This window comes from Zingiber officinale, chromosome 9B (genome assembly GCF_018446385.1).
Source record: "Zingiber officinale cultivar Zhangliang chromosome 9B, Zo_v1.1, whole genome shotgun sequence".
Lineage (NCBI taxonomy): Eukaryota > Viridiplantae > Streptophyta > Magnoliopsida > Zingiberales > Zingiberaceae > Zingiber > Zingiber officinale.
Genome location: NC_056003.1, coordinates 26,326,346 through 26,353,790, shown reverse-complemented (window position 1 = coordinate 26,353,790; position 27,445 = coordinate 26,326,346). Strand labels below are relative to the sequence as shown.

Genomic DNA, 27,445 nt, shown 5'->3' with positions numbered 1-27,445 from the left:
CATGTGATTAAAAAAAACAGTGCACGAGTATTACTATTTCTCGTGGGGCATGTTTTCTTTCCAAAAATGATAGGTAATTTTTTTATTTTCATTTTCCCCTTATGAAATTATTCGTATAATCACATGACAGCTAAAATTTATGGATTGTGTGGGCCCCACTTTTCATAATTTATTAATTTTGTTTTCTTCCGCTTAACATTTGTCTTTGAACCGTTTAAGAAAACCCCATTAGAATTGATGTATTTTTTTTTTAAAAAAAAGAAAATAAATACAATTTTTGAAAATTTATTAGAATTTAGCTTCTCTTTGTAACGACTTATAAATTATTTATAGGTTCCCGGGGTCACGATGTCACGATAAGATATTCAAATAGTCACTTAAATATTCACGATTTGAACTTCAATTACGATGTATTTGTAAAAAAATTTCCTCCAAATGGAGGGCGTAATCAAAGAATGTTGGATTTCTGAATTGACGTGCGCTTCCCGATTTATCCTGGTGGTCGGTGGAAAACTTTCGTGGGATCAAACTGATCACTCCAGAAATAATTAATGAGACTAATTAAGATTATTATTATTTTTAATTATTTATAGAATGTTATAAGCACCTCTAATATTGCCGTAGCTAAAGAATGCTCGCTTCATATTGCAATTAGAGGTGTCAGTTTAGGTGATTAAGGCTCTGTTTACTTGGGAGAGTGGAAAGTAAAACTAAGGAAAAGTTTCCACGGTGGAAAAGTTTCTGTCGTTTACTTCATTAAAATTTTCCGAAGGAAAAGTAATGTAATCCATCCGCGGATAATTTTGGAGCCAAAATCAATCACCTCAAAATCGGATGGAAAGCAACGGATGGAAAAAAAAATGACGCATGTATCCCTTTTACATTCACAAAATTACACCATATACAAAAAAAAAATGACGCATGTATCCTTTTTAACTCACAAAATTACACTATGTACCAAAAAAAATGACGCGTGCACCCTTTTTTATTTACAAAATTACATCATAAGTATTCACCTTCCTCTATCAAGATAAACAAGTGTGCAAAGGAAAAGATTTCTTCACCCTTTCTTTTCTTTTCCTCCAAAGATAACTTTCTATCATTGATTCCTTTCCTTTCCTCATCCACCCTCTAGAGTAAACATAGCCCAAGTGAATTAGGAGAATATTATATTAAAAAAATTCAATCTGAATTTAATTTAACACAATCTAAAAATCTAAAATCCGAATAATCCAACTGATCTGATTTATTATTATTATTATTATTTTTATAATTCTTTAATTTATGTCAATATTTTATTATTATTATTATCATATTAACCTTCAACCCTAACTTGATTCGATTCTGATCATATTAACGTACAAGCCTTTTAATTTCTAAACAAAATTTGATTCGATTCTGAAAAAAACTTCTAAATTTTAAATTAATCCGAAATCAATCCGATCCTAACACAACTCAAAAATACTTAATCTAAATCTAAAAACTTTCAACCCTGACTTGATATTGTCTAGATCGACTTGGATCAGATTAATCGATCGGATTGATTTTTGACATCGTTATATTCAATTTATTACTTTAATTGCATATTTATAAATTAGATCGGTCCAGAGAAAGGATCAAATGAACCGTGTCACGTACTTACGAACATGAAGGTATTGTTAGTTTTAATTGATATTTGATATTATTAGTCTTATACTTCTGTAAAATTGATTGTAATTTAACCCTTTGTTTAGATGGAATGAGCGAAAGTTTATTATTAGAAGGGGAATAGAAGAAAATGAAGGAGAAGTAAAGTATTTATATTCTTTTTATTTGGGAGGGAGAGAAGGTTCATTAATATAACATGTATATTCGTGTTTGGAAGTAAGTGAGTGTAATGAAGGTTAAATATATAAAGATAAAATTATCATCACTTTTGTTAAAAACTTACGCGTTCAATAACCTAATATATTTTAAATACATTTATCGGTTAAGACTTACATGTTCAAGTAATTATAATTCATTTTTTAAAATTGGAGTTGGTTTTGATATCGAAATCAACATCGACGTTGAAGTTGATATAGGCATCGAAGTTGACATCAAAATCGACGTCGACGTCGACATTAAAGTCGATATCAAAGTCGACATCGACGAAGTGCGACTGTTTTTCGTCACAACACAAAAAATAACTAAAATAATCATTTTTAGAATTAATATAATAAAACAAGGATAAAATTTAAAAATATTTTTTTTCCTCTTACCCTTTCTTACCCTCCAAATTAGAGTATAAAAAATTCTTTCATATCATGGATAAGGAAGATTAAAGTTTATCCTTCCTTATTTTTTTTTTCCCATAGCTTACTTTCTTCTAAATAGGATTTCAAATCATAAGAAACTAATCATCTAAGAGATTTGCGAATTTAAGTAACTATCTTATTAACTTCCCCTTTCATCATCGCAATCCCAACATCACTCTCCACAAGGCTCATTGCAAATGCTTTACTTAAAACAACTTCGTTAAATACAAAATAATAATTGATCAAAAGACACATTTAAAATTATAAAATTCTCAAAAGGCATACTTAACTTTCAAATTTCTTCAAAAGACATAGTTTTCATTTTATCATGATTAGTCTATAACTGTTCTATTTCATTGTAGTAATTACACAGAAATGTCTTATGTCAAACCTTTTGGGACCATCGTATTATATGGCCACTATGACAGTACAGGATGGGCTGTGGGCATGGCTGTTTCTTGGAGTTAAGGGAGATCCTTTTCCTAGAGAGAGACTGGTGGTTAGGCATGACCTCGGTGGACTATCAAAAGAAAGCTCCAACACTCTCCTGGACTCTGACTGCTTCGTTTGTGTGGCTGCTAGGTTTTGCATGCCCTAGGAGTTTTCTTGGATAGCTTACCATCCTTCTTTTTATCAGTTTTGTCTTTCAGTGTTCCTCGTGATTTGCCTGCCTACCGAATAAATTTATAGCACGATCTATTCGCCCTCGGAAATTGACTTTCAAAACATATCGCATTTGAAATTTGAACTCTGATCTTCTTATTGAGTGCTTTACTAGTACACCACATCCAACATCTATCAGCGAAGATGCTCTTGTGGAACTTCAATTCCTACTCGGCGAAGATGCTAAATTTGTTTTCAATTCCACTTGATTCAGAAGCTTGTTAAGTTGAACATAAATTCATCAAGAACACCTTATGTGTTCATCAAATTTTCACGATAACTTAATTGACTCTCTCATTAGCCATAGCCATAACCCATCAGAGCCTCAACTATAGAAGGAATCCATGAAGCAATAGTGCCAAAATCATAAAACAAATATAGGCAAAATCCGACGTCTCATCGAACACTTTGTTCATCAAAACACACCATTGGAAAAACAAAGGTTTCGCGACAGAATCAAGCAACTATTATATTGGTGAGTTGAGGCAGTGACTTCAAAGCAAAAACCATTTTGAGAACTGCCGCAAGAGAAAGCATGATCTCTGCTGTATAACTAAAAGCCGACGATGCTACAAATCGTCAATTGAGTATCAGGTGGACTAGGTAAGTGATAGGGATAGTCCATAGCACAAATTTATAAGCAACAGAGTGATGCCTAAGGAAATCATGTTCACATCGGATTTCCCTCCATTTGATTTCGTTGCACCATTCAATATGGAGTTGCCTGATGATAGACAGTGAATCAATAGGGCAAAGCCGAAAAGAATTTGCCGAATATAGTGTCCAGTGATGGCCTCCTAGGTGACATACTACTCCGATCTTATCTGCTCATAGTTAACAGAGATTTAGTTACCATATTAAGAAAAGAAAGATGCTAGAAAACTAGGAACAATAATAAAGCCATTGAGATTAACTAAAACAGCAATTTAATTAAAGCAAAGCGACCTTAAAGTCGATCGTAATTAGCACTCCACGCTCTCAACTTGTAAGTATGCATCTGCCACTAATGTTGATCTTAGTATCACCTTTGCAAGTAGGTCTTTTAAAGTTATTGAATGATTTAGGAATTGTAAAATCTATTCTGTTTGAGTTACAGAACTTCTACTCAGAGTGACTGATTGCTGCCGTGAATCGTGATGAATAATGCAATGCATGCTTAACTTGGACGCAGACAAAAATGTGAATCTTATTCCCTTGCTTGCAACTGTCGAGCTTGATGTTTGTTTTGGTTAGGGTTTGCTTATGGTTTAAATGCACACATTTGCAACCAGTAAAAAAAATTCTGTAATTGTATGCTAAAGTAGAGAATTCAGCCCTTGTCATGCATGAGAGCCTGCTCGGTACCTGATTTACTTCTTCCCAATGGCTAAATGTATCATCAAATTAAACCTCCTAACTTGATTGACTCCTTTGTATCATTCATTCAATTGAGCCATTTGCCTAGTAAAAGCTAGTTGATATATATTATTACCATTCATGTAGCATAAGCAATCAATTAATGGATTACATCTAGTAGAAGCTAGAAAAGTAGAGCTTTTAAGTAGTGACTAAACTAAGGGAGCAATAAGTTCATCCTTCTTGATATTCAATCAACCACTCCTAGTTTCAATATCAAATCATACACATTCCTATAGAGAAAGCATTAGTTTGGAGATTGGATCAAGGATCTGTTGATTTGATGGTTTAATCGGTCGAGCAAGAGAATATCATAAATAAAATTCACACTTTTAGAAGTATCAAATATTTCAAAGAATTTTAACGAGCTAGTCACTTGGAGCTTTTCAGTTAAACTTTCTGGTCCAATTTTTGACACTATGGACATAACAAATTGGTCAGAGAGTAATAACATACAACCACCGTGTGCGCGCGCGGAAAGGTAAAATTTAGAGCAGTTAAACAGAGCTTCGCTTTCCTTTTTAGATCAACAATGTACTTCAAGTTTAAGTCATCTTCACGCCTGGCCTGATATGGTATACTGATTTCTTGAATCCAAACATGTTCCAGAACCCCTATAGTCCTAGTTGAATAGATGTTTGTTCATAAACTAGTAGACGCAACATTAAACATGGTGGCAAAAGGCGCCAAACCGTCCCAGGATCAACACGGAGGAGGTAAATAACGGGCGGCTACTAGCAGACGCAACATTAAACATGCACATTGACTAAATAAGAAATCTTCATATCAGTACTCCGATAAAACAAAACTGATCTTGATGCTTTCGTATCGGCTGCCTTTGCATGTGTTATTGAAGCTACTAACAGATAGTTAAGTCCCAGTTTGCTCCAAGTTTATAGACAGACACGTATGAACATCATTAACATTCAATCTATGCTAGAATGATGCTACAGCTATAGATCATAAAATCAAATATGAGAGAACTCCATAAATCTGGATTAAAGATCGCTAACCAAGATAACCTCAGTTGCAAGAAATACTTGCTTAATTAACAACGACAAAAATAATGGGAAAATGATGAAGATCAACTTATTAATTGCAGCTCAATGGAAGAATCCAGTATAAATGGCGGCCGGTAAGCTAAAATTCACGAACAACTAAAAAAAGAGTGCTTTCGGCTCCCACGGGTGGTAAAATATTTAGGGGAACAAATAAGAGGGACTAGAGTTTGAATCCATAAGTTGGTTCCGGATTTACCTGGTAGGCCAACTAGGGAGAAGGTCGTCTACCTCCAGAATTAATCGGGCAAAACTTGGACACCTGAATTATCAAAAAAAAAAAAAAAAGAAAGAGTACTTTCATCTAAGAAAGTCTCTCTTAAGCGAGTTAAAAGTCTCTTTATTCATTCAATCCATTTTTTTATTTTTGATATTAGGTTGACCTTTCTCTTGATTCACTATCGATAAATATCATTTTTTTTTAGTTTCTTTTTCTTATTTCATTACTTGGCAGTTGGCTGGCATGAACTAAATGAAACAATTTCTGAAATCAAATATTCATTCCCAATTAAAATTCACCTTTTAATAAGTCCCTTGGAAGAGATGCAATGAGTTTCCAAATCTGAGTGGTCCTGCAGCTTCTATTTCAAATGAACTACAAATGATCACCAGCTTTTACAATCTGTCATAAGAAAAACAAGAATTTAACTATAAGTAATTCAGCTCATTTGATAGATACAAACATAATCTATTAGAAATTTGGAAGCAAACAAAATATGAATATACTTCATGTTTCACATGAGATTCAGTTTTTTTTTCTTCTTCTTGGTTTGGTCTGTTTTTAGTTATTTATCAGTCATTGGTGACATTATATAAAGATATAATTCTAAAGCACACAATCTACTTCTTCCATATTCCAATTAGACTTTGCTATTGTAAAACGAACTCAAGAAAAGGATCCAAGAATAAGAATCAGAAAGCACAACAATGATGAAAAAGAACACACAAGGTAGGGTTTTGAACTCAAAAAGAAGGATGATCCAATCTAAATAGAAACAACAAAACATCGAAGAAACACGAGGAAAAAAAATCTACGATTGCAGGTTAGAAAAAAAAAATTTGAAACAACAAAACATGGAAGAAACAGGGGGGGAAAAAATCTAGGGTTCAGGGGCCGATTGCAGGTTAGGAAAAAAAAATTTGGACCATTTCTCGATTTATGCGTGTCATCCTTGCGCAGGGGCCATGCTAATCTTCTCTGTATCGTTCCAATTTTATCGGATGTCTCCGAAGAGACAACTCTTGGTGAACGAACGAAGTATACAATGGATCGAAGTTAGTTTGAATCTTCCGATGTGGGACTAAACTGCACTCGATTTTCAAATAGCACCTGCCCGAACCTCTTACTTCCGAAATGAAGAAAAAGGGCACGAGAACGATTCCCACAAGACGGAGACGACGAGAAACACTGCCGGCAATGAGATACCTGGAACAACATAGGAATAACGATGAAGCGGAGGAGAGCTACGTATGCGTTGACAGCATCGCCGGCGGCCTGAGATCGGCGAAGAAGGGCCCGTTGGAGTGTTCAAAAAGGTCAGCTTGAATCCCTAACCCTAATCGGCCAAACCCATTCACACTCTCCTTCTCACACAAACTTAGCTACTTAGTTATCACTTATGATCGATATTTATCATTTTAAAAAAGATTTCAATATTCAACAATCAAAAAAAAAAAAAACTTCGGAATAAGTGCCAAATAAAATTTACTTAAAAAATTTTAGGTGTTTTTTTAAAATATCCAGAGAATTATGTAGAAATTGTTCAAGAAATATGCACAAATAGCTTTTTAAATATAAATACAGGACAAATAACTTTAACCCCTCTCTCTATTTTCTATCTCGTAGTCTTTTATTCTTGTATTTTAAAAATAATATTTAATCTTCTTTTATCAAAGTCAAATGTGAAAAATAATAATAATAAATAATCATATCTTTAACTTTCTGATTTTTTTTTTTTGATAATTTTAAGAGGAAAAAATATATTGAATTTATTAATAACGTCACTTCTTTTTCTTTATTAATATCTGAACTAATTCTAGACAATTCAAAATCCTATTTGATATTTTTAATAAGTACATGACTATTGATTTATTACGTATTCGCCTTTTACCATAATGACTGTTGAAATTAATAAATTATATGTAACATTGAACAATTTATAAAGAATAATACTTAATTATACTAATAAAATAAAATTAAGTAGTTTAAAATATATATTTTTATCGTCCCGGCGACCGCCTCCCCTCAAATTTTAAGTATAAGAAATGTATGGGGTATAGGAATAGGGAATGAAAGAGAAATGAATTTGAGGCAACGACATGGTCGCCTCCCCTCAACGTAAACATATACAATATATAATAATTATTTTTTCCATTTCCTCTTAAATTTAAAATTTTAGATCCACTCCTATCCATGATTATATAAGGTTCTCTGAAAATAAGTGAAGATATAATTTTATTTTCTTACGCGTAGATAAATTTTCTTCGTCTTCTTTGAGTTCTTTTACTTTCTCATACATGCACGTGAGTCTTACATTTCAATTCATCACTCACTTGACCATCAAAAGGATAACATCGACAATGCCAACCCTCATATAACAAGTTTTACTTTGCATACGTACCGACATCAACCATAGATCCAAGCGAGTGACAAAGAATACTATCACTAGATGTTTTTTATATTTTTTTTTATCCTTTTATATATATATTTCTTCCTTACATCATCGATCCAATTAATTAATAATTAAAAAGTCAACCCAACCTAATTAATTATTTTCTACATCAATCCAATATCAATATGTTTCCTTCTAAATATTATCAAAAAAAAAAATTAAAAAACATAATTATATTTTATATATTTTTTTTCATATTTGACTTTGATGAAAGTAGATTAAGTATTATTTTTTAAATACAAGGAGATAAAATACTACTCCATAGAAAATAGAGAGGGTTAATTAAGGTATTTTCCCCATAAATATATTTGTCCATTAAAAAGGATATTATGTAAATTACGTGAGTAATCCCCTTTTGCAATCTTTCGTTGAAACAAGTTATACATACAAATTAAACCCATGTGATATTTTATGTACCCCAAAGGAAAATGAATGGATGTTAAATGAGGTTCACTGCAACAAGCATTATCTTACAACATATTAAATTAGATGAGAAAAAGAGCTTCTTGTTCTAGTTGGGCAATAAAATAAATGCAATCACGAAGAACATCTCGAAATGCTGATAGTAACAAGCACTTTCCAGCTCTTCCCTCTACCTGCTTCAGACTTTTCGACAAATAATTCGGTAAAGAATTCTTTTGTGTGCTCATCTGAGATAAGGAAAAAAAAAACCAAACCGGTTAGCATTGTGAGCAGAATATAATTTGAACTCATTTGGAAAGTATTGGTTTTTTGCTTGATATATAACCTAATGTTTTAGTGGAAGGAAAGCATCCAATAGATGTTCAAATCGATATACAATAAGTATGTTGCCTTCCTACACTGTTCCATTGTCAATCTATAAGATGGCTTATACTTGATACCAAGAATTTTTTATCCCTTGGTAGACTAATCCATATGATTCTTAGTTGCACACAGAAACAAAATTAAAACATAACTAGGTAACATGAAGAGATCGTAAGATTAATTGTCATATCCTCTATCATTATTTTGAGAATTGCCCTTCTTCAACTAGATGGAGCCTCTAATACTCAGACCTGATTTATGCTCCACGCATCAGACACAGCGCTCGAGGTGACACCGAATTGGACAAATAGATTGATATTTCGTCAGATACTCCTAATAGAATCCAACATAGGTCGGAGAATGATGCATACTCTGCTAATTTCTTTAACCAGGTTTATAAGATAACATAGATATAGATCTCTCGAACAGTCTAATACTAGAATATTTTGTTTGTATGTGATCAAAACTTAAGCACGGATGCTACTATGAATTGCATGCACCATTGTCTATAATTACTAAAATCTTAAAGAAATATACCAAAATAGAATTAAGCGCATGGAGATTAAAATAAAGAGGACAGGAAACAATTATTTTCATAGAAGCAACTTACATGAGAATTGAAAAGTCAACATTGCCCTATTGTCATCCATACTCTTGTCACCCTTTGCCAATATTAGTATCTTCACCTAGTCAACAAAGAAATCGCTAGCAAACACTATACAAAGATCACTCTAAATTAATGAGAAAAGATGAACCAGTTCCAACATTAAGGCAATAACTAGTGAGGTCATCCAATTTGTTATGCCGAGAAAAAAAAATCTTGGTTCCCATTTTGCAACATAAGACACGGGAGACAAAAACATGGGTCTTTCACATATAAACCACCCTTAATGTCTCTGCTAATTGAATGGGATTTATATAATTATATGGCAAGACAAGTGTTCTCTCTTCATACTGGTGGCTTTCATAACTTAAGAGACGCATGTAAAAATGTAAAAGCTGCTAAATCTCTTAATTTTCAGTTTTCACCTCTATTTCCACTCTAGATGTTACATTACTGAGCACCTCTGCTATGCTTACCACCTCTTGCAGCTTTCTTTGCTTGAGCAGTAGCAACTGCCTAAGTCCTTAATTACCAATTTTCTAATGATGTAAAAGTCAATTAACATTGGCATGGTTGGTTCTTCTTGCAAATATGTGATGGATCTGATTCTTGATCGATATACCTGAAATAAATTAACTAAGAAACCACATCTTCCAAGCTTATAGACAGTATGAGTGATCCCCACCAACAAACGATAATGAATGACACACAAGTGGTCATGATTATGTAGTGACGAACATGGTACCATATCCTACATCATAAACATGTATTTGTTGAATTTGCAAAACTATGATTGTTTTGAAGTTTCAAGGGGGGGGATAGGATAGTAAGGGAGGATTCTACCACTAGATGATGATATATCAATATTGGAACTTCGAAATACATACCTCCTGGCTTTGATCTGTGAGTTTCATGATCTATGGTGCAATGAAATATTGCACCGTAGTTGCGATCATGATAACTAGATCTTCACCAGGGCCGCTGATCCTTCTCCATGGCTGGGCGACGGGACCCACCTTTTGCACAATTCTTTACTGAAGAAACTCTGAATCACCCTCCACAGAACCCTAGAGGAAGAGGTAGAGAACATTTCAAGTATACCAGTGAAAATAAGGTTGGATCGGTCCAATTAAACCACCAAAAGGCTGATCGGCCCAATTGCTAACAGGCCGGCTCGGCCTAATTAAGCTGCCAAAGGCTGGCTCGGTTTCATAACCAAGACCCAATCATCGCCCAATCATCGATCTCGGCTACGCTCGTACCTTCCAACCCTACCCGATCGGTCTTTCGTTGATCATTCCACTCCGATGGCGGAGCAAAGCGCCGGCACAGGATCGGCGGTGCTTGATGATGCACTGGCATCTGCGAACTGCTGTCAGACTAGGAAGGACAGAAGGAAAACAGTGAAGAAGCTGAAGCGGAAGCAGTTGCGAAGGGAGGCTGCAATCAGGGAGAAGGAGGAGGAGGAGGCGCGGCTCGCTGATCCGGAAGAGCTGCGCAGGTTGCGCCTCAGGGAGGAGGAAGAAGCTGAGATAGCGGAGAGGGAGCGGGCGGTGTTCGAGGAGAGGGAGAGGCAATGGCTGGAGGCCGCCGCTGCGAGGAAGGCGGCTGAGGAGGAAGAGCAGAGGAAGAAGCTTCTGGAGAAAGCGCAGGAACAGAAGGTTTTTCTTTTCTCCATTCTATTTGGTAATATTATGCTTTTAGATTCTGCTTCGGCTGGAGACTGTGTAAACTTCTTTGGACTTCTTTGTTTCTATTTGTTCAGTTTGTCTTACTGCACCATACTGTGTTCAATGTGTTTATCGCTGCACTCCCAACTGAATTCAATATGTTACCTACTCAACTAGAGGAAATTGATACAAATTGTTTAGCCAAAATTCATTAAAGAAAATTGAAACCTATCCTGTTTATCTATTCATTGAAATCATCACTTATAGTTAGACCTTTAGAATTTGTTTGTAGATTTTTTTTTGCTAATACTGTGTACTAATTGTACAATGCTCAAACGGACTCGATAAACTTCTAAATCAAGTTTTTGATCTTCCTTGTATATAATTTTACTGTAAAGAACTACTTGAGTGCCCTTTTTATACAAGCCTTTCTGAATTGACTATGTAACTTGTATGCTTTGATGTATTCATTTGACTAACATATCAAACTTCAATGCTATATTTAATAGTGTACTGGATTGTTAAACATGCATATGAACGATCATATAAATGAAAACTACACTCTTTAAGACTGACGGAAGTTGTATTCATGAACAATGTGGCTAAACTTTTCTTAAGCCTTTAATATTATACTTGAAAATAATCATCACTATGCACAGGAAAATGAGTTGGATGAAGACAACGAATGGGATTACATTGAAGAAGGGCCTGCTGAAATCATTTGGCAAGGAAATGAGATCATAGTCAAGAAGAAAAGAGTTAAAGTTGCAAAGGGAACTTGCAAAAAGCAACCCGAAGAGGTCAGTGACTTAGTTCATCTCCAATTGTTTAGTAGTTTGTTGTGATTGGTATTACTGTTTATTTTTTTGAAAGCTTCACTATATTATAGGATGATAACCGACCAACATCCAATCCACTACCACCACAATCTGTGGCTTTTGCTTCATACATGGATGGCTCATCAGTTTCTGCTCAAGAAGTGCTTGAAAAAGTTGCCCAAGAGGTTCCAAACTTTGGTACAGAGCAGGTATGCATGCTGAATAATTCCCTATGGTTTGTTCAGCATCTATTAATTTCTGAAAATAATTTATAATTTTTTATAGTATATATATTAGGATTTGACTGTCATTCTGGACTTACTTTTTTTTTCTTTCTAGGACAAGGCTCATTGCCCATTTCACCTTAAGACAGGGGCTTGTCGATTTGGATCACGATGTAGTAGAGTTCACTTTCACCCTGATAAATCTTGCACATTGCTCATCAAAAATATGTACAATGGTCCTGGACTTTCCTGGGAGCAAGATGAGGGGCTAGAGGTTTGTAAGATCATCCACTCTTGTGGATAATGTGGTATCCTCATTATGCTATTTGTTTGATCTTCAAGTTATCATTTACTACAATTTCATAGTCTGTTTCTTTTATTATCATAGAAGTATAGTTGGGAATAATCGCACCATCTTTTATGTGTTCTAACTTGTCTAGTTTTTAATCCATTAATGTGGCAATTGATTTGTCCTTGAATCAGTTAATACTCATCTAAGAACCCTTCTTAGGCAACAGGCTGAGAAGATTTTACCAAATTAATAAAATTAGTATCAGTAAATTATTTTCCAATAAACAGTGTGAGGTATTTTCTGCTTAAAAAGAATTTAAGTCATTGTGATAATATTTGTTGATGTTTTCTCCTTTATATATCTAAATGGCTGGTTTCTTTCTAGTGAGTGTGGTAAATCCATTATCTTTTTAAATATATAACATGATTGTATTCTCTTTGACGATATCGCATCAGAGGTTCGTCTTGATGTATGCTCGAATGGAGGTTCAAGGTTATTACTTTTGTTGAAGCTGGAAAGTTTAATTGTCCTCAGTATCCTACTTCATTGATTCTGTAGCTATTATTTCATCATGTTCAATATTTTATCACACACTGTGAATTCCTATCTTCAGGACTTTGTGACCCATTCACACCTTCTCTCATCTGTTTATTTTTGAGATCAATGCATATATTGCCAAATTTATTTGCTACCTGATTAGTTGACTCCATGCATGCACATCATCCATTTCTTATATTTGATCTATTAATGTTTGGTTGAAGATTTTTCTTTGCAGGTGATGATATCCTTTTTTACATATAGTGAAGTTTTTTTGTTAATCACACTTTGAAGAACCTCGGAGTACTAACTCCTAGTAGAGTATTAATTTATAGGTTATAAATGCCGCAGGTGTACTTCTGATTCACTTGAAATTAAATTTCTGAATTTGTGAGTCTGGTAAGAGTAGTATTGATTGTTAATACTGAAAATTTTGAGTTAGAATGTGTGTAAATAATCAGTATTTGGATATTCAATTGCCACAATGATGATACATAAATCTGAATACATAATTTTTTATTTAACATATAAATTTGAAATGTTGCTTTTGCATAAATGTGAGATATCCTTGGTCAGATTAGTTGGCTTGGTTAAATTTAACTAGCCATAAGCCTTTTCAAGTGGATCGTGCATTAGTATTGGTGCATTATGTTGTAACATAAATCCATCAAAAGTAAAGAACTATAAATAAATTTTTATTCATGCAGATTTCCTACATGTGGATCTCAGGTGTCATTCTTGATTCATGGAGATTAATCATCCTTGTTATTTTGACTAAACTAAAGATAAGTGTCGTAGACTGTTTGATGCTTCAGAAGAGCCATATTTGTGGGGGAGCATGTTAATTTTGAGTTAGTCCTATAACCAAGCAGGAAAATAATTTTTTGCAATTCTTATTTGTGAATGGTGAGGACCTGGTTGCCACGAACACTAAAAATGGTGTTTGGATTAAAATAATGGGCACCTTCAATTTATCTAGATGACCTGGAGCGTTACTGGTCATAGAATTAAAGTAGAAATAAGTTCCATGTAGTCGGCCCTAAATTGTCAGTATACCCTATGGTTGTTTTTGTATGCTGTGAATTTGTTAGAATGAAGTAGTATGCGAGTTTTGTAAAACAAAAGAACAATAATTCCTGTATTTTTATAAATTATATTAAAAGGTTGATATTTTGAGTTTATCTAGAATCAAGTAGGCTGTGAGTTTGGCATATATTTGTTCTGATGTTTTGTTCCATTTTATAGGTGCTTCTCAGGAAGTAGATTTTTGTTCTTAATTTTTACTTAATTGTCTTGTGACCTTAACATACTACCTTAACCTATGCATATGTCAGTATACTGATGAAGAGGTGGACCATTGTTATGAAGAATTTTATGAAGATGTACATACAGAGTTCCTGAAGTTTGGTGAACTTGTAAATTTCAAGGTTGCCTGATGCCTTTTTTGTCAAATTTTTTATGCAAAAGTTTTGTGGCCACCAGAATAACGTTCATAATTGTGATAGAGAGGTGTTGCCACCATAATTGTGATAGAGAATATAAATGAATTTATGTAAATACTGGTTGGTTCAGCTGCATCCTGCCGATCAATATAACCAATACATTTCATCAGTTTTAAAAGTCTCAATCAGATTCCCTATGTTAAAATTGTCTTTCAATTGGAATTGGCATAAAACAGGAGCTATTTGTCACCCATGCTAATCATGCTCCTTAATTTTTATTTTTCTGCTAGCAGAATTGAATCGTGCTGGTTAATTTATTAATAGTGATCATTTCAAATCTGCAAAAAAAGGTGTTGCTAATGCCTAACAATATGTGCTTTGGTCAGTGGTTGCTGTACTTTCCTGCTCTGGCCCTTCTTATATTTAATTCCATCTATGCAAACTATTCTGCAATTACTTTTGACGCATGTCTGGATGCAATTTGCAATATTGTTCTCATAGTTCAATTATCATTTCTTTATGACCTTTAATACCAAACAAAAATATTGTTGAAGGAGATTTCTCCATTTTGTGCAACTAAATGGTGGTTTTATGGCTTTTGAATCCATTCACAATCCTGAAAATGGTCCATCTTATGTGCACACTGTTCTACATATGTAACTTAATAACACTTGGATATGATTTTTGAGAATTTCATTACCTTTTGATTCTTCACCATCTGCATTCTGCATGTTTGCTAGTCACATTAATGCCTATAAATATTTCTGTGATTTTAGTGTTTAGAAATTGCACTTTTTGCATGTTAATGTTATTTTAACCAACCAAGTTCTTAAATTTTTATTCCTATGATTAGGTGTGCAATAATGGTTCCTATCATCTGCGTGGGAATGTATATGTGCACTACAAGTCCTTGGATTCGGCTGTACTTGCATATAATAATATTAATGGTCGTTATTTTGCTGGAAAACAGGTACTTGCCAAAGTTATTTGGCTTCAAATCTCATGTTTGGATAGTTTCTATATTTTTTCCTTGGAAAAATCAGGGAAAATAATAAATTTTGTACCCAATCTTGTATTCTTACTGATACATAACTGTCAAAGCTCTAACATGGTTGTTGAATTAGATGACATGTGAATTTGTCAGTGTTACAAGATGGAAGGTTGCTATATGTGGTGAGTACATGAAGTCAAAGTTTAAGGTATGTCAATGTGTTTATCTTTTCGCACATCCCTATAGAAGCAAACATCATATCACTTATGAGCTAGATCAATGATTGATTTTTGTATTTTGCCACAAATTTTGTTTGTATATCATATCCCTACAAATTGACCTCACAAATATGTCTTTATAGTTACCGTTCACTGTTTCATTATTAGCATAACTGTCACTTAGCAATAGGAAAGTTGTAAATAAATATGTTAAAGTTTATTAATAAAGAATATAAATATTTTCATTATTCATTATTTATTATTATATCTAAGACAGTATTTATTGTGAGTAACTTCAATTTGATTAAGTTTATTGAAAATAATGTAAGCTAAATTTTAATTTCATAAATTTTATATATTACTATTGAAATGCTTATTAAATATTTTATTTTTTTAAGTATTACAATAATAATTGGCATGCATTTTAGCACTTATTGCAATGTAGCATATATGATTGATATGGAATTTTGCAGAAATTTATATTTTAGCATATAAGGAATGCATTCTACCACTAGTGACATATATAAAACATTTAAGAAATTTTATCATAATGGATGCAGTCTACCACTAGTGCCATACATAAAACGTTAAGAAGTTCATAGGGACATACTGAAGTTATTTTGGTATGACATAGCTTTCTGACTATGGATTAATTTTTTGTGGGTAATACCTAATATGGCAGTATGCACCTTCTTGACCTCTCACCTATTACGAACCTGTGTACCTTGTTGACCTCTCACCTGAAGTTATGCACCTTGTTGACCTCTCACCTGTTATGAAGCTGTGTATATAGGCACTTGAAGTCCCTATTGATCATATATTCATGTTTTTTAGAAACAACTGTTATCATACTTGGGTCTGCATCTATGGCAAATATTGACACCCGAGTTGGCATGGGAAAAAATATATTTGTCTCAGCTGTGTGCTGCATTAAACTAGTCATGTGTTGCAAGCATCTGTCATGACCAGTATCGGTTAAAATTGAGTATGGTGACTAGTTGGTCCAACGACTACTATTCTTTAGGAAGGGAGAAGCAATATAGTTGATGTTTAAACATATGCTTAAGTTTTCTGTCATTATCATAATATGTGAATGTTTTTGGCTAGTTATGATATTTTCTAGTTCATCTGAACAGTCATAGTATGTTGACTCATCTTGTTTATATCTCCATTACTTTATTCAGACATGTTCCCATGGTACTGCTTGCAATTTCATTCACTGCTTCCGCAACCCTGGAGGAGATTATGAATGGGCGGATTGGGATAACCCTCCTCCCAAATACTGGATTAAAAGAATGATTGCTTTGTTTGGTACTTCAACTGAATGCCAGTATGACAAGCTGGTCGATTACAGAGAATCCGAGAGGTTTCGGCGTTCAGATAGAACACCAAGCAAAAAAAGGTATGTTGTTTCATGTCTAGTAACAAAGAAGTTATTTGATTAAAAAAATCTTAATATATAGTGTAGGCAAATAATTCGATAACACTGATACAATAGTTTATAGAGGGACTATTGGATTCGTTTTGCTTTTGTCCTTTGGGATCCTTTCATGAGTAGGCATGCTTGGATCAGAGAGAATGATTGCATGCTTTTATGTTGTACCTATTAAATCTCTCTCATTTTTTTTTTCATGGCTTACTGCAGTTGCTTGACCACAGCTAAGTTTTTATTTTTATTTTAATACTAGGTTCCACTCTCGAAGGTCTGACAGTGGTGGTTCTCCTACCAAAGAGTCAGATACTACAAGAGATCCATATAGTCATAGTTCAATCAGGAGAGAGCAGTTCAGTAGTAGGAGAGAAGAATATGCAGCTTTAACTGAAAAGCATGACAGAGACAGAGGACATGGCAAATTTGTCAAGAGTGGGAGAACGCGAAATTGTGATTCTGCTGAAGGTAACTACAAGGAGAACAACAGGGTTTCTCTGAAAAACCATCATAAATACGAAGATAACTATTATGATGATCAGGAAAGGCACAAGATGAAACACAAGGAATACTCGCTGAGGCGAAAGAGAGGGAAAAATTATTCCATTGAGTATGCAGAGAATAAATCAAGATTTCATGAAAAGGGAGATGTGCAATCTTCAGACTACACTGATGACGACAGACAGTTTAGTGATGACCAATCCACTAGCCTGTCAGGTGAGAAGTCTAGTCACAAGGATACTTTCGATGAAGAACGATACAATGGAAGGCCTAGTATGGATGAAGAGCATTACGAAGGAATTGGTCCAGAGGATCTTGGTTCCAACACACAGCACAGTGAGTGCCCCGCTAAAAGGGCAGACTATAATAAGTACAGGTCATCCCGATCTGATCTACATAGCGACAATCGAAAAAGGAAACATGAAAGTAGTAGTAGAAAGAGAACACATTACCACCAAAAGGATGATAACGGTGATAGCAGCTGTGAAGAGCTTAGCAACTTAGAGTGTGGTCATGAAGAGTCAGGCAGGGGGAAGCACCAAAGAAACATGAGTCGACATACAAGTGATGGTAGTAGTAGAAAGAGAAGACATTACCATCAAAAGGATGATAACCATGATAGCAGCAGTGAAGAGCTTAGCAACTTAGAGTATGGTCATCAAGAGTTAGGCAAGGGGAAGCACCGGAGAGACACGAATCGACATGCAAGCAGTCAGAGGAGGGAAATTGGTTAATCAAAGTAGTTAAGATTCATCACCATATGCCTTCTTAATCCTAAATGCAAAGATGGTTCTCTTTGGCCTCCGTTCTCTGTATCATGCTGTCTTGTATTCGCTTTTAACATTTCTCTAGTACTTGCTGGGAGCATCAGAATTTGACCGGGCACTGTCTTGTGTGATTGGACGACTGGCTTGGACTATTTGATTTCGCAGAATGCTTGTGTTAACAAGTTAGGTTACTGCCGTTTACTTTGCAAGGAAGGTCATGTTTGGTTGTGCATGTAAACAAGCTCAAAAAGGCAATCTTGGTGTTTTGGGTTTCGAGAAAGCTTTTATGGCCTTGGTGGATGGTATAAAAGGGCCCGAATTTACTCACAACACAACCATCTCATTGTCACAAAAAATTGGATTCCATCTTTTTGAAGTGCTAGGTGTTTTTGTATTTTGATGATCCTCCATGTTGTGTTGTATCATTGCTGAACTTTGCGATCCGCCGATATTCCAGATTAGTTGATAGTGAACTCCACTTCCACTGTAAAGAATTATAAAAATATTTGTTAGCACAATAACTTAGATTGTACTCCATAGTAGGCATTGTTGTGAAGCACAACAGATTGGTATCAAGCAACTTACGAGAATGTTGCATTACAACCAGATCAGTATTTAGGAGAGGAGAAAAAAATAGAAGAAAATGAAAAAGAACAAACAAAAAGAAGTGAAGAACTTGATGGTCAGCTGAATGTGTCACAGAAGATGGTCCTCACCAAGATATGGTTGGCTGCGGAGAAGCATGAGATCTTCTAGGACAGGGTTTTATTAGATGAGGGGGAATGTTGATTCCGATTCAAGAGGAAATGTTGGATTTCATTCTAGTTTGATAGATGCCCAACCAAATAGAGGAATGACTCTAAAGAGAAGTGAACCATTCCATCTAGCCTTTGCCTTTTCAATCTGAATGAGTTTCAGGGAGAGACTACTGGAAAAACGGAAAAATACCGAAAAATATATCATCGCAAATAAGACATCGTAATGGAATATTACTCATGGCTAATAACTCCAAATGGAACAAAAAGTATCGTAAACTTAAGATGAAAAGTGGGTATGTAAAGCCAACAAAATATATGAAGAACCAAACTTGTAAAATAAATTTCACATTTATAAGCAATCTGAAGAAACAATGCCACATGAGTTTATATTTTTGTTATTATTATTTTACTAAAATACTCTTGAGTCTTGATTGGTTTTAAATTGCAAATTGTTTGATTTGTTGTTGGAAAAACAATTGATCCACCCCATCCGGCTTGACCCATGACACGGTTGTTGTGTCTGCCAAACATGATTCAGATTGTGTCAAATTAGACTGGGTCAGTCACATACAACTTGACCCATTTCACACTCTCGAGACCAATATCGATTTAATTTAGTTGATTTATTGTTTTTATAATTCAGATTTTAATTGAATCATGAGATTCATTTTTCTTGCTAATTTAATTTATAAGAGACACATAAATAAATAATTAGGATAGCAAAAACTTACGAAGACCTTTTAGATTGTAGTTGATCCTGCGATCCTTTTTTTTCTCGTTAATTTGATTTATAAAAGTCAAATAGTATATATATATATATATATATATATATATATATATATATAGCAAAAACTACTGACACGCCCGGTGGGACTCGAACCCACAATCGCCTGATTAGAAGTCAGACGCCTTATCCATTAGGCCACGGGCGCTTTGTCGAGAATAAACTAACAAGTTTAGATAATTATTTTAATTATTTTTATTATAGTCACATGTTGCTAAATTCATGTGATATCCTCATCATCGCTTAGCGACACTTTCGTGGACTTTTGAATCCTTTTCTCGTGGCATATGGCCATCTCAATGTTGGTTCTCAGGTGTGTCCAAATCTATAACTTTGCATAATCCACTATTGTCCAAAATCCATAATTCATTCATCTCAATTTTTTCTTTCCTTTCATGTTTAACAAAACCGATAATCAACAAAGACAGGCCTCCGAGCCATCGAGTTTAATCCATCCAAACAACTCGATCAAATCGAGTCACCAAGTTCCACATGCTCCGCGTGCATTCAAGTACCCAAATCTAATTTAAACCCTACTCCGTTATCCTTGCTCCTAACAAGATCAACTATGAGCAATACTCATAAGATAATTAGAAGAAGAATCCACAAAAGGGCAAACGCATTTTGCCGAGCATCAATTAGACCGCAACTCTCCGTAAAATGCCAAGGGCAACCGATCGGACCGACACCTTTGCCGCTCAATCGGCCACAAAAACAATGAAACTAGCTAATTAATTTGTGTTTTCTAGCTAACTCCGTACTTTTCGCCATGGCAGAAGTTTTCTCTAAAGTAACTTTTATACAACAAAGTCCACACACAACAGCTTGGCCTCATTGAGGGTCACCACGTTGGTCACACGTTTGCAATCACTGTTTTCCTTTCCTTGCTCAAGCATCGTATCGTAACTTCTCAAGGAAACAAGGGCAAGGAAAATTTAAAAGCAACACTCATTATTAAAGTAAATCAGTTCGGTAATTTTTTTAAAAAATAATTTAATTAAAACTATTGCATATGAAAGATTTTTATATTAAAATATTATTTATTAACTCTGTTAAATTAAAATTACTACATTTTCTACGGATCGCTATGGCCTGCCCTCTTGGTGAGTTCATGTCATTTTTTTAATTTTTTAATATAATGTATTTTTTTCTTTAGTTCTTGCCAAAATTACTCGTCGTGCTCACCGTTCCTCCTCGCCCGCCAGCCACCTGCCCGACCGCCTTCCCAATGTCGGCGATCGCCTGGGCCCATCCCAACTATAGACCGAGGGGAAGGTGAACCGTTGAGGGATCGTGGCATGGATTCCGACCGCGATCCGGCTCGGTCACTGTTGGATTCCAGTCGTGATCCAGTGTGATCGCAGTCAGAATCCGGTCGCTGCCAGACCTCGGCTAATTTGCAGCCGGATTGCAGTCGGAATCCGATTGAAATCCGGCCGCGATCCGGCCATTAGGTTAGCGACCGCAATCGTGGCCAGATTTGGGTCGGATTATCGTCGAGATTCTAGCTACAATCCAAACGGAATCCCAACGAGGTAGGCGTGGTGGGCAGGCGGCCGACGAGTGGCCGACGGTGAGGAGGCACGATTGGCACACGGTGAGCTTTTTTGACGAGGAGAGAATGGGAAAAAACACAAGAAATAAAAAAATTGAAAAAAGATTATATTTAAAAATTAAAAAAATGTGGCATGGCATAACCATGAGAGTAGCCTGTAATAATAAATTATCCGTAGCGTTAATACTATTATAATAATAATAATAATAATAATAATAATAATAATAATTATTATTATTATTAAAGGGGCACTTATGATTTTCACTTGGAAATGAAGCATCAAACGATTATAAATGAATTAAATGTTTATAAAAAAATTTAATGTTCACTTGATAAAATTTTATTTATGTTCATTAAATATACATAAAATTAATTAAATGAATAAATATATATATATATATATATATATTAGTTCATTATTATTCATGAATAATATTCGACAATAAAATTTATAAATAATATTTATGAGTAATATTCAAGAACAAAATTTTTAAATGATGTTCATTAATAAAATTCTCATCAATATCATGAATAATTAAATAAACTTTTTAAATAAATATATAAGCTTACATTTATATTATAAGCTTAATACTATAAAATTTTCAAACAATCACATAAATTTCAAATTACAAACTCGATAATAACTAAACTAACTAAATTCAAGTCAGCTCAAACTCATAAAAGAAATCAACCCAAATTAAAACAATCATTCCAATTTATCAAATAAATTTAAATATCACAAAGTTTGGCTAGAATGGGTTGGTTTAGTTCCCACAGGAGTATCATGATAACTTTATTACAATAAAGTAAAAGGTCAATTTTGATATCTAAAACAAAAAAACTCATTCCATCCTCAAATCTAATCATCAATGTACTAACATTGAATCTCAGCAAAACTAAAGAAAAAGTCTTTTCCGTATTAGTCCATTATAATTTTTTCAATTTATCTCCTTATAAATCATAGGACCGACTATGTAAAACTACTATGGAGACAAATTTCACCTTCTGCTATAATTTACTATAACAGAATGGGTTGGTTTATAGAGTTCTACCTAAAGGCCTTAAATGGCCGTTTTTATTAGTAAGCAAATGGCCGCTGAGTGATGCTCCACCCCCATTAATCCCCCACCTCCATGGTCGGTGGGTGCGCGGGCCCCTCAAAACTTGTCAAGATTCGGATCCTCGGATCCATCCAGCACAGTGCCAACTTGCTCCGTTCGGCGTTTTGCACACGAGTCGGCAGGAAACCGACCGATCGATCGATCGATCGAGCTGCGGCCGTGGGTTGCCGATCATGGAAGCTTTCATGCTCTGGAGGAGGAACAGTAGCAAATCAGCCATTGCGGCCAATTCTGCAACTTTATAATTAACATTATATATTATTATTCAAATGGAGACAAAATTCCTGCCCAACTCCAGCTCTCGACGTGAAGAAAAAGGACATGGTTTACCGTTGCACTCACGAATAATCCAAACGACGACAACTAGGACCACCCTGTTTTTCCCTCCCTTCCCTTCCCTTTCCTCCTTCACGAGAACTCCACAATTCGCTTTTTGGCTGCACCGCACTGCAATTTAGCCACCCTCTATAAATCTGTACGCACCTCGGCACATGCCGAGCAAGTGCTGTGGCAGTCTCTTTCAGTTCGTCGATCGACTTGTTGGTGGCAATTCAGCGATGGGGATCTTGAGGGACGCCGGGAAGTGCTACAGGCCGGTCGCCGACGTCGATCTCGGCCCGAACAGCGACGAGTTCTATATCCTTGCCGATGTCAAAGGTTTTCTTCTTGTTTTTTTTTTCTCTTCTTCTTCTTCGATTGGTGGAGTTGCAAGGAAGAAGCTTAATTTCGATCTGCAGCTCCGCGAGTGGCTGGCCTTCTCGTGAAGATATTCGTGTGGATTCTGGAGTCGTGGATCCTCGGCCCCATCGTGGTCTACTTCCTCAAGAAGGACAACAAAGTTCAGAGGGTATGAATAAATTTCAATTGGAATTTTGAGTTTCTGAATTAACGATACACTCAGTATCGTCCTTCTACTGCAGCTCGTCTCAAACGCTGTAATTCAAGAGCCGCCGCTCTTCGTTCCTGATCATGATAACCAAGGTCAATTTCATAATGTCTTCTGAAAGCAATTCTTTTAAGAACTCATCCGTCTTCTCATCGGCCGCCGGTGACATTTTCAGACGTCGCGGAGCAAAGCGTTAGCCTAGTTAAGCCTAATCTGTCGCCGGCCGAACGAGTTCAGGAGGCCGCAGGCTGCCTTCCTGCAAGTTTGGAATCCAGTTTGCATGGTTCACCTTGCCAATTCAGACGTTGGACTATCCGAGACTTCGCGAGAGCTTACAGATCAGGAGAAACGACTCCTCTTGCAGTATTATTGCCGTCTCACTACTTTGTGTTCATCTTAGTTTTCCTTTTTTTTGGCTCTTGAACATGAATTCAGTGATTAGCCTTATGGCCATGCAATTGAAGGTTGCAAAGAGGTTCTTGGCTGCTGTTAAAGAGTCCGAAGATCCCAAACTCCAAATGGCTTTCTTCATTAACTTCAGCCCTGATGATATTATCAGGCAGGCAGAAGAATCAGCACAAAGATTCCAAATAGGTATTCAAATAGTTTACATGATCGAAACGGACAGGCCAACCAACATAAATAATTGTCTATCCCATTTCCTTTGTGTCTCAATCATTGAATTGCTTCAAATATTCCCAAGGACTAGAAATCAATGGCATGTTATGTTTCTACAAAAGGGCACTTAAACTCACCATATCTTGAAATTCAATAAAGACAAAAGGATCAAACCTATCATGTACATAGATTAAGAATTTAACTGAATTACTTGTGAGATATATACATAGATTTCACTTTATCTTTGTTTCAGACTAACTTATGCATTTGGATCTGCCATAGGAGCTCCAATTTCGATCATGGATGGAATTCTTGTAGCTATAAAGGATGAGATCGACTGCCTGCCTTATCCTACAACTGGTAGAGTTTCTAAGTTTGTGTCTGATTCATCTCAAGAATGGTTGAAAGGAAAATGACAGGTAATTGGTGAGCAGGAGGGACTACATGGCTGCACAAGTCCAGGCCATGCATTGATGATGCAAGCTGTGTGAGGCAATTGAGGTCATGTGGTGCCATCCTTGTGGGGAAGACCAACATGCATGAGCTTGGAGCCGGGACCAGTGGCATCAATCCACACTACGGGTAGCTGCTCCATGTTTCACTCTTGTTTTCTTGCTCTTAAATTTGGTTTTTCACCTTGTGGGCGCACGGCTGTAGAATTTGAATTTGAAACTGCAATCTGAGTTCTTTCTCTGCATTCAATTTCAAAGCGCTACGAGGAACCCCTGCGACATCAACAAGGTTTCTGGAGGTTCATCGAGTGGATCGGCCGCAGTAGTGTGTGCTGGATTGTGTCCTGTTGCTCTCGGAGTTGATGGAGGGGGTAAGAAGTTAATTAGCTTCCTCTTCCAATGTTGTGCTTAATGATTGATAGCATTTGAAACTTTTAATCCAACTATTCAGGGTCTGTGAGAATGCCCGCAGCTTTGTGTGGTGTTGTTGGATTCAAACCAACTTCAAGTCGCTTATCGAATTCAGGGTAACAACATAGCCTTATCTAGTCTTCTTTGCTGTTTGTACCAAATCTGAATGCATTTGCATTGTTTTATCAGGGTTCTTCCATTGAATTGGACTGTCGGAATGCCTGGAATATTAGCAACGACCGTCGAGGATGCTCTTTTAACGTCGGTTTTGTGAAAAAATTTGTATGCATTTTCTAGTTCCCTTCATCTGTTATGAGATAAAACTTACCACTGGTTCTATTCTTGTTCCAGTTATGCTGCTATTTGTAGTGATCCTCCAAATCGACCAACACTTTTACAAGTGAGAAGATGATAATTTGCTACATTTTATGTTACAAATTTATAGATTGAGACAGAAAATCTAACCTCTTATACATTCCTTCTGATTTCAGCCTTCACTCAACTTTCCCCTACTCAACTCGGCGCAGCCCCTCACCGACATAAAGTTAGCCAAATCTTCCAAGGTTGATACATAACATAGATATGTTTTTAAAAGTTAAGTTTGATAGTTTCTCTCATATTGATTGTTCGTATCTGAACTTTGTCAAACAGTGGTTTAATGATAGCACAATTGATGTAAGGAACTGTTGTGACCGAGCTATAAGTATGCTATGCAAGCAGTATGGATGGAAGGTAATGCTGATATTTACTTTCCACACACAAATGAGTTCTGTTCTAGTTCCAAATAAGATTACTTAGTATCGAATAGGCTCATCATAATGAAACCGTAAATTGCTTTGTTCCTCTATGAAAAAAGGTTCTGGATGTGACCGTTCCCGAGATCGAAGAGATGAGGCTTGCTCACTATGTCACAATTGGATCAGAATGCACTGCTTCATTGGCTCCTCATCTCTCAAAACTGTAATCAGCTCACACAAAAATGCTTAATCCAGTTCTCTCATATTTTTCATTCAAACTAATTTTATAGCTGGTTGCTTTAAGGTAGTGATCGTGCGGAAATAGGCTGGGATGCACGAGTTGCGCTCTCCGTGTATGGTTCATTCACAAGCAAAGACTATTTGAATGCACAAAGAATCAGGTAACTGAAAATTAAGCACCATATCAAGTTATCAAGTCACTTCTAGTTTCACATCTGATACAATGCTAGTTTGCTGAAACATTGAAATGCTAACTAACACATTCTTCTTTATGTACTTACAGGAACCGACAAACGCAATTCCATAGAGAGATTTTTAAGAAGGCTGATGTGATTGTCACACCGACCACAGGGTATCGAGCTTTACCTTCAGTGACATTATCAATCAGATGCCACTGTTTGCATTGGCACCAAGTATTTTAAGCTTGCTCTCTTTATTTTCAGTGTTACTGCATACCCATTACTAAGTGATGCTTTGAGCACCGGTGAACTCGACTACATAAATGGAGGTTGAAGAACTTATCTTGAATTAGTTTCTGTCTTTCTCTCTTTTCGCTATGCTGAAGAACTTAGCATCCTTTTTTCTTTGTTGCAGCCGCACTTGTGAGATACTCCATAGCAGGAAACTTCCTTGGATTGCCTGCAATTACTGTCATGGTCTGATTCTTTAACTAACTTTTATCTTCTATTGGATTTTCTTTTGTTTTTGCTGCTTTGTATGCTAAATTCTTGAGTTAATAGGTCGGCTATGACACGGGAGGCTTACCAATCGGCCTACAATTTATCGGAAGACCATGGTCGGAAGCAACTCTACTCCATTTAGCATTTGCAATGCAGGTAGAAGACAATTTTATGATCTAAATAGCATGCTATCTTGATTCATGCTTATCACTAGTGCAAAAAAGGATTCTTTCAAGTAGTTACATAAAGTGATCAACAAAGTATCATTAATCTGTTCCCAATAGATCCCTTACCTTTTTTGTTTCAATTGGTTGCTTTAATTTGATGGCAGACAATTTGCATCAAAAGCTACAAGAAGCCCCAAGTGTTCTACAATCTCCTTGAGACGAAGTAAGAAGACGAGACAATGTTCTTCCCCTCCGAATCTATGAAGGTTCCATCAACACTGGCATTAGATACTTCTTTGGAGTAAAACTAAGATCGATTGTGGGGATTAGAACCGACGTAAGGGCCTACTTACTCAATTGTAGTTTTGCAATGTATTGGTAGCTTCGCAAATGTATCATGTGATATCATTGAATCTTGTTACTAAGAAACTTCAATTTGAATATCTTTGTTGTTCCACAAATGTTAAGAGGTTTCTCTTCAAATCATGCTGCTTGCGCTCACACTCTCTTTGTTATATATGCAAAATATCCTTTGTGCCTTCACTCTCCATAGGAATTCATCCATGCTCTCACATCGACGATTTAACCATCTTAGATTCATTGAGGTGGTTTGGTTAAATCAACTTGATGGATCTAGGAGGGTCAAAAATTAGGGGTGTAAATGAATCGAGTTGGCTCGTGAGCTTTTCGACC

At 35.7% G+C, this 27,445-nt stretch overlaps 2 protein-coding genes, 2 long non-coding RNA genes and 2 other non-coding genes across 6 annotated transcripts; 2 read left to right on the top strand and 4 right to left on the bottom strand.

The window, feature by feature from the left end:
• Positions 1 to 3,279: 3,279 nt before the first annotated feature.
• LOC122025184 lies at positions 3,280 to 6,998 on the bottom strand. Its single transcript, XR_006123615.1, has 4 exons — positions 6,819 to 6,998; positions 5,912 to 6,014; positions 5,592 to 5,654; positions 3,280 to 3,763 (listed from the first exon to the last, which is right to left on the bottom strand). It is a non-coding gene; the product is annotated as an uncharacterized LOC122025184 (long non-coding RNA).
• LOC122026034 lies at positions 6,527 to 6,629 on the bottom strand. The gene has a single exon (XR_006124007.1). It is a non-coding gene; the product is annotated as a U6 spliceosomal RNA (small nuclear RNA).
• Positions 6,999 to 8,586: 1,588 nt separating the features above from the next.
• Positions 8,587 to 10,454, bottom strand: LOC122025699. The gene is made up of 3 exons (XR_006123811.1): positions 10,342 to 10,454; positions 9,461 to 9,536; positions 8,587 to 8,714 (listed from the first exon to the last, which is right to left on the bottom strand). It is a non-coding gene; the product is annotated as an uncharacterized LOC122025699 (long non-coding RNA).
• A 219-nt stretch (positions 10,455 to 10,673) lies between these two features.
• Positions 10,674 to 18,746, top strand: LOC122025270 (zinc finger CCCH domain-containing protein 16). The gene is made up of 9 exons (XM_042584050.1): positions 10,674 to 11,115; positions 11,784 to 11,924; positions 12,014 to 12,151; positions 12,282 to 12,440; positions 14,330 to 14,422; positions 15,291 to 15,407; positions 15,562 to 15,636; positions 16,831 to 17,048; positions 17,335 to 18,746. Exons 1-9 carry the CDS (start codon positions 10,762 to 10,764, stop codon positions 18,308 to 18,310), a joined length of 2,271 nt encoding a protein of 756 aa, XP_042439984.1. The 5' UTR covers positions 10,674 to 10,761; the 3' UTR covers positions 18,311 to 18,746.
• A 1,214-nt stretch (positions 18,747 to 19,960) lies between these two features.
• On the bottom strand, positions 19,961 to 20,033 carry TRNAR-UCU. Its single transcript has one exon. It is a non-coding gene; the product is annotated as a tRNA-Arg (tRNA).
• A 2,888-nt stretch (positions 20,034 to 22,921) lies between these two features.
• Positions 22,922 to 27,195, top strand: LOC122024477 (fatty acid amide hydrolase-like). Its single transcript, XM_042583113.1, has 20 exons — positions 22,922 to 23,218; positions 23,299 to 23,408; positions 23,482 to 23,542; positions 23,623 to 23,810; positions 23,912 to 24,041; positions 24,348 to 24,425; positions 24,500 to 24,647; positions 24,776 to 24,888; positions 24,969 to 25,044; positions 25,118 to 25,189; positions 25,280 to 25,328; positions 25,420 to 25,491; positions 25,580 to 25,660; positions 25,785 to 25,888; positions 25,974 to 26,066; positions 26,189 to 26,257; positions 26,349 to 26,413; positions 26,500 to 26,561; positions 26,646 to 26,741; positions 26,917 to 27,195. The coding sequence occupies exons 1-20, from the start codon at positions 23,053 to 23,055 to the stop codon at positions 26,977 to 26,979; spliced, it is 1,896 nt and encodes a 631-aa protein (XP_042439047.1). The 5' UTR covers positions 22,922 to 23,052; the 3' UTR covers positions 26,980 to 27,195.
• Positions 27,196 to 27,445: the final 250 nt, after the last annotated feature.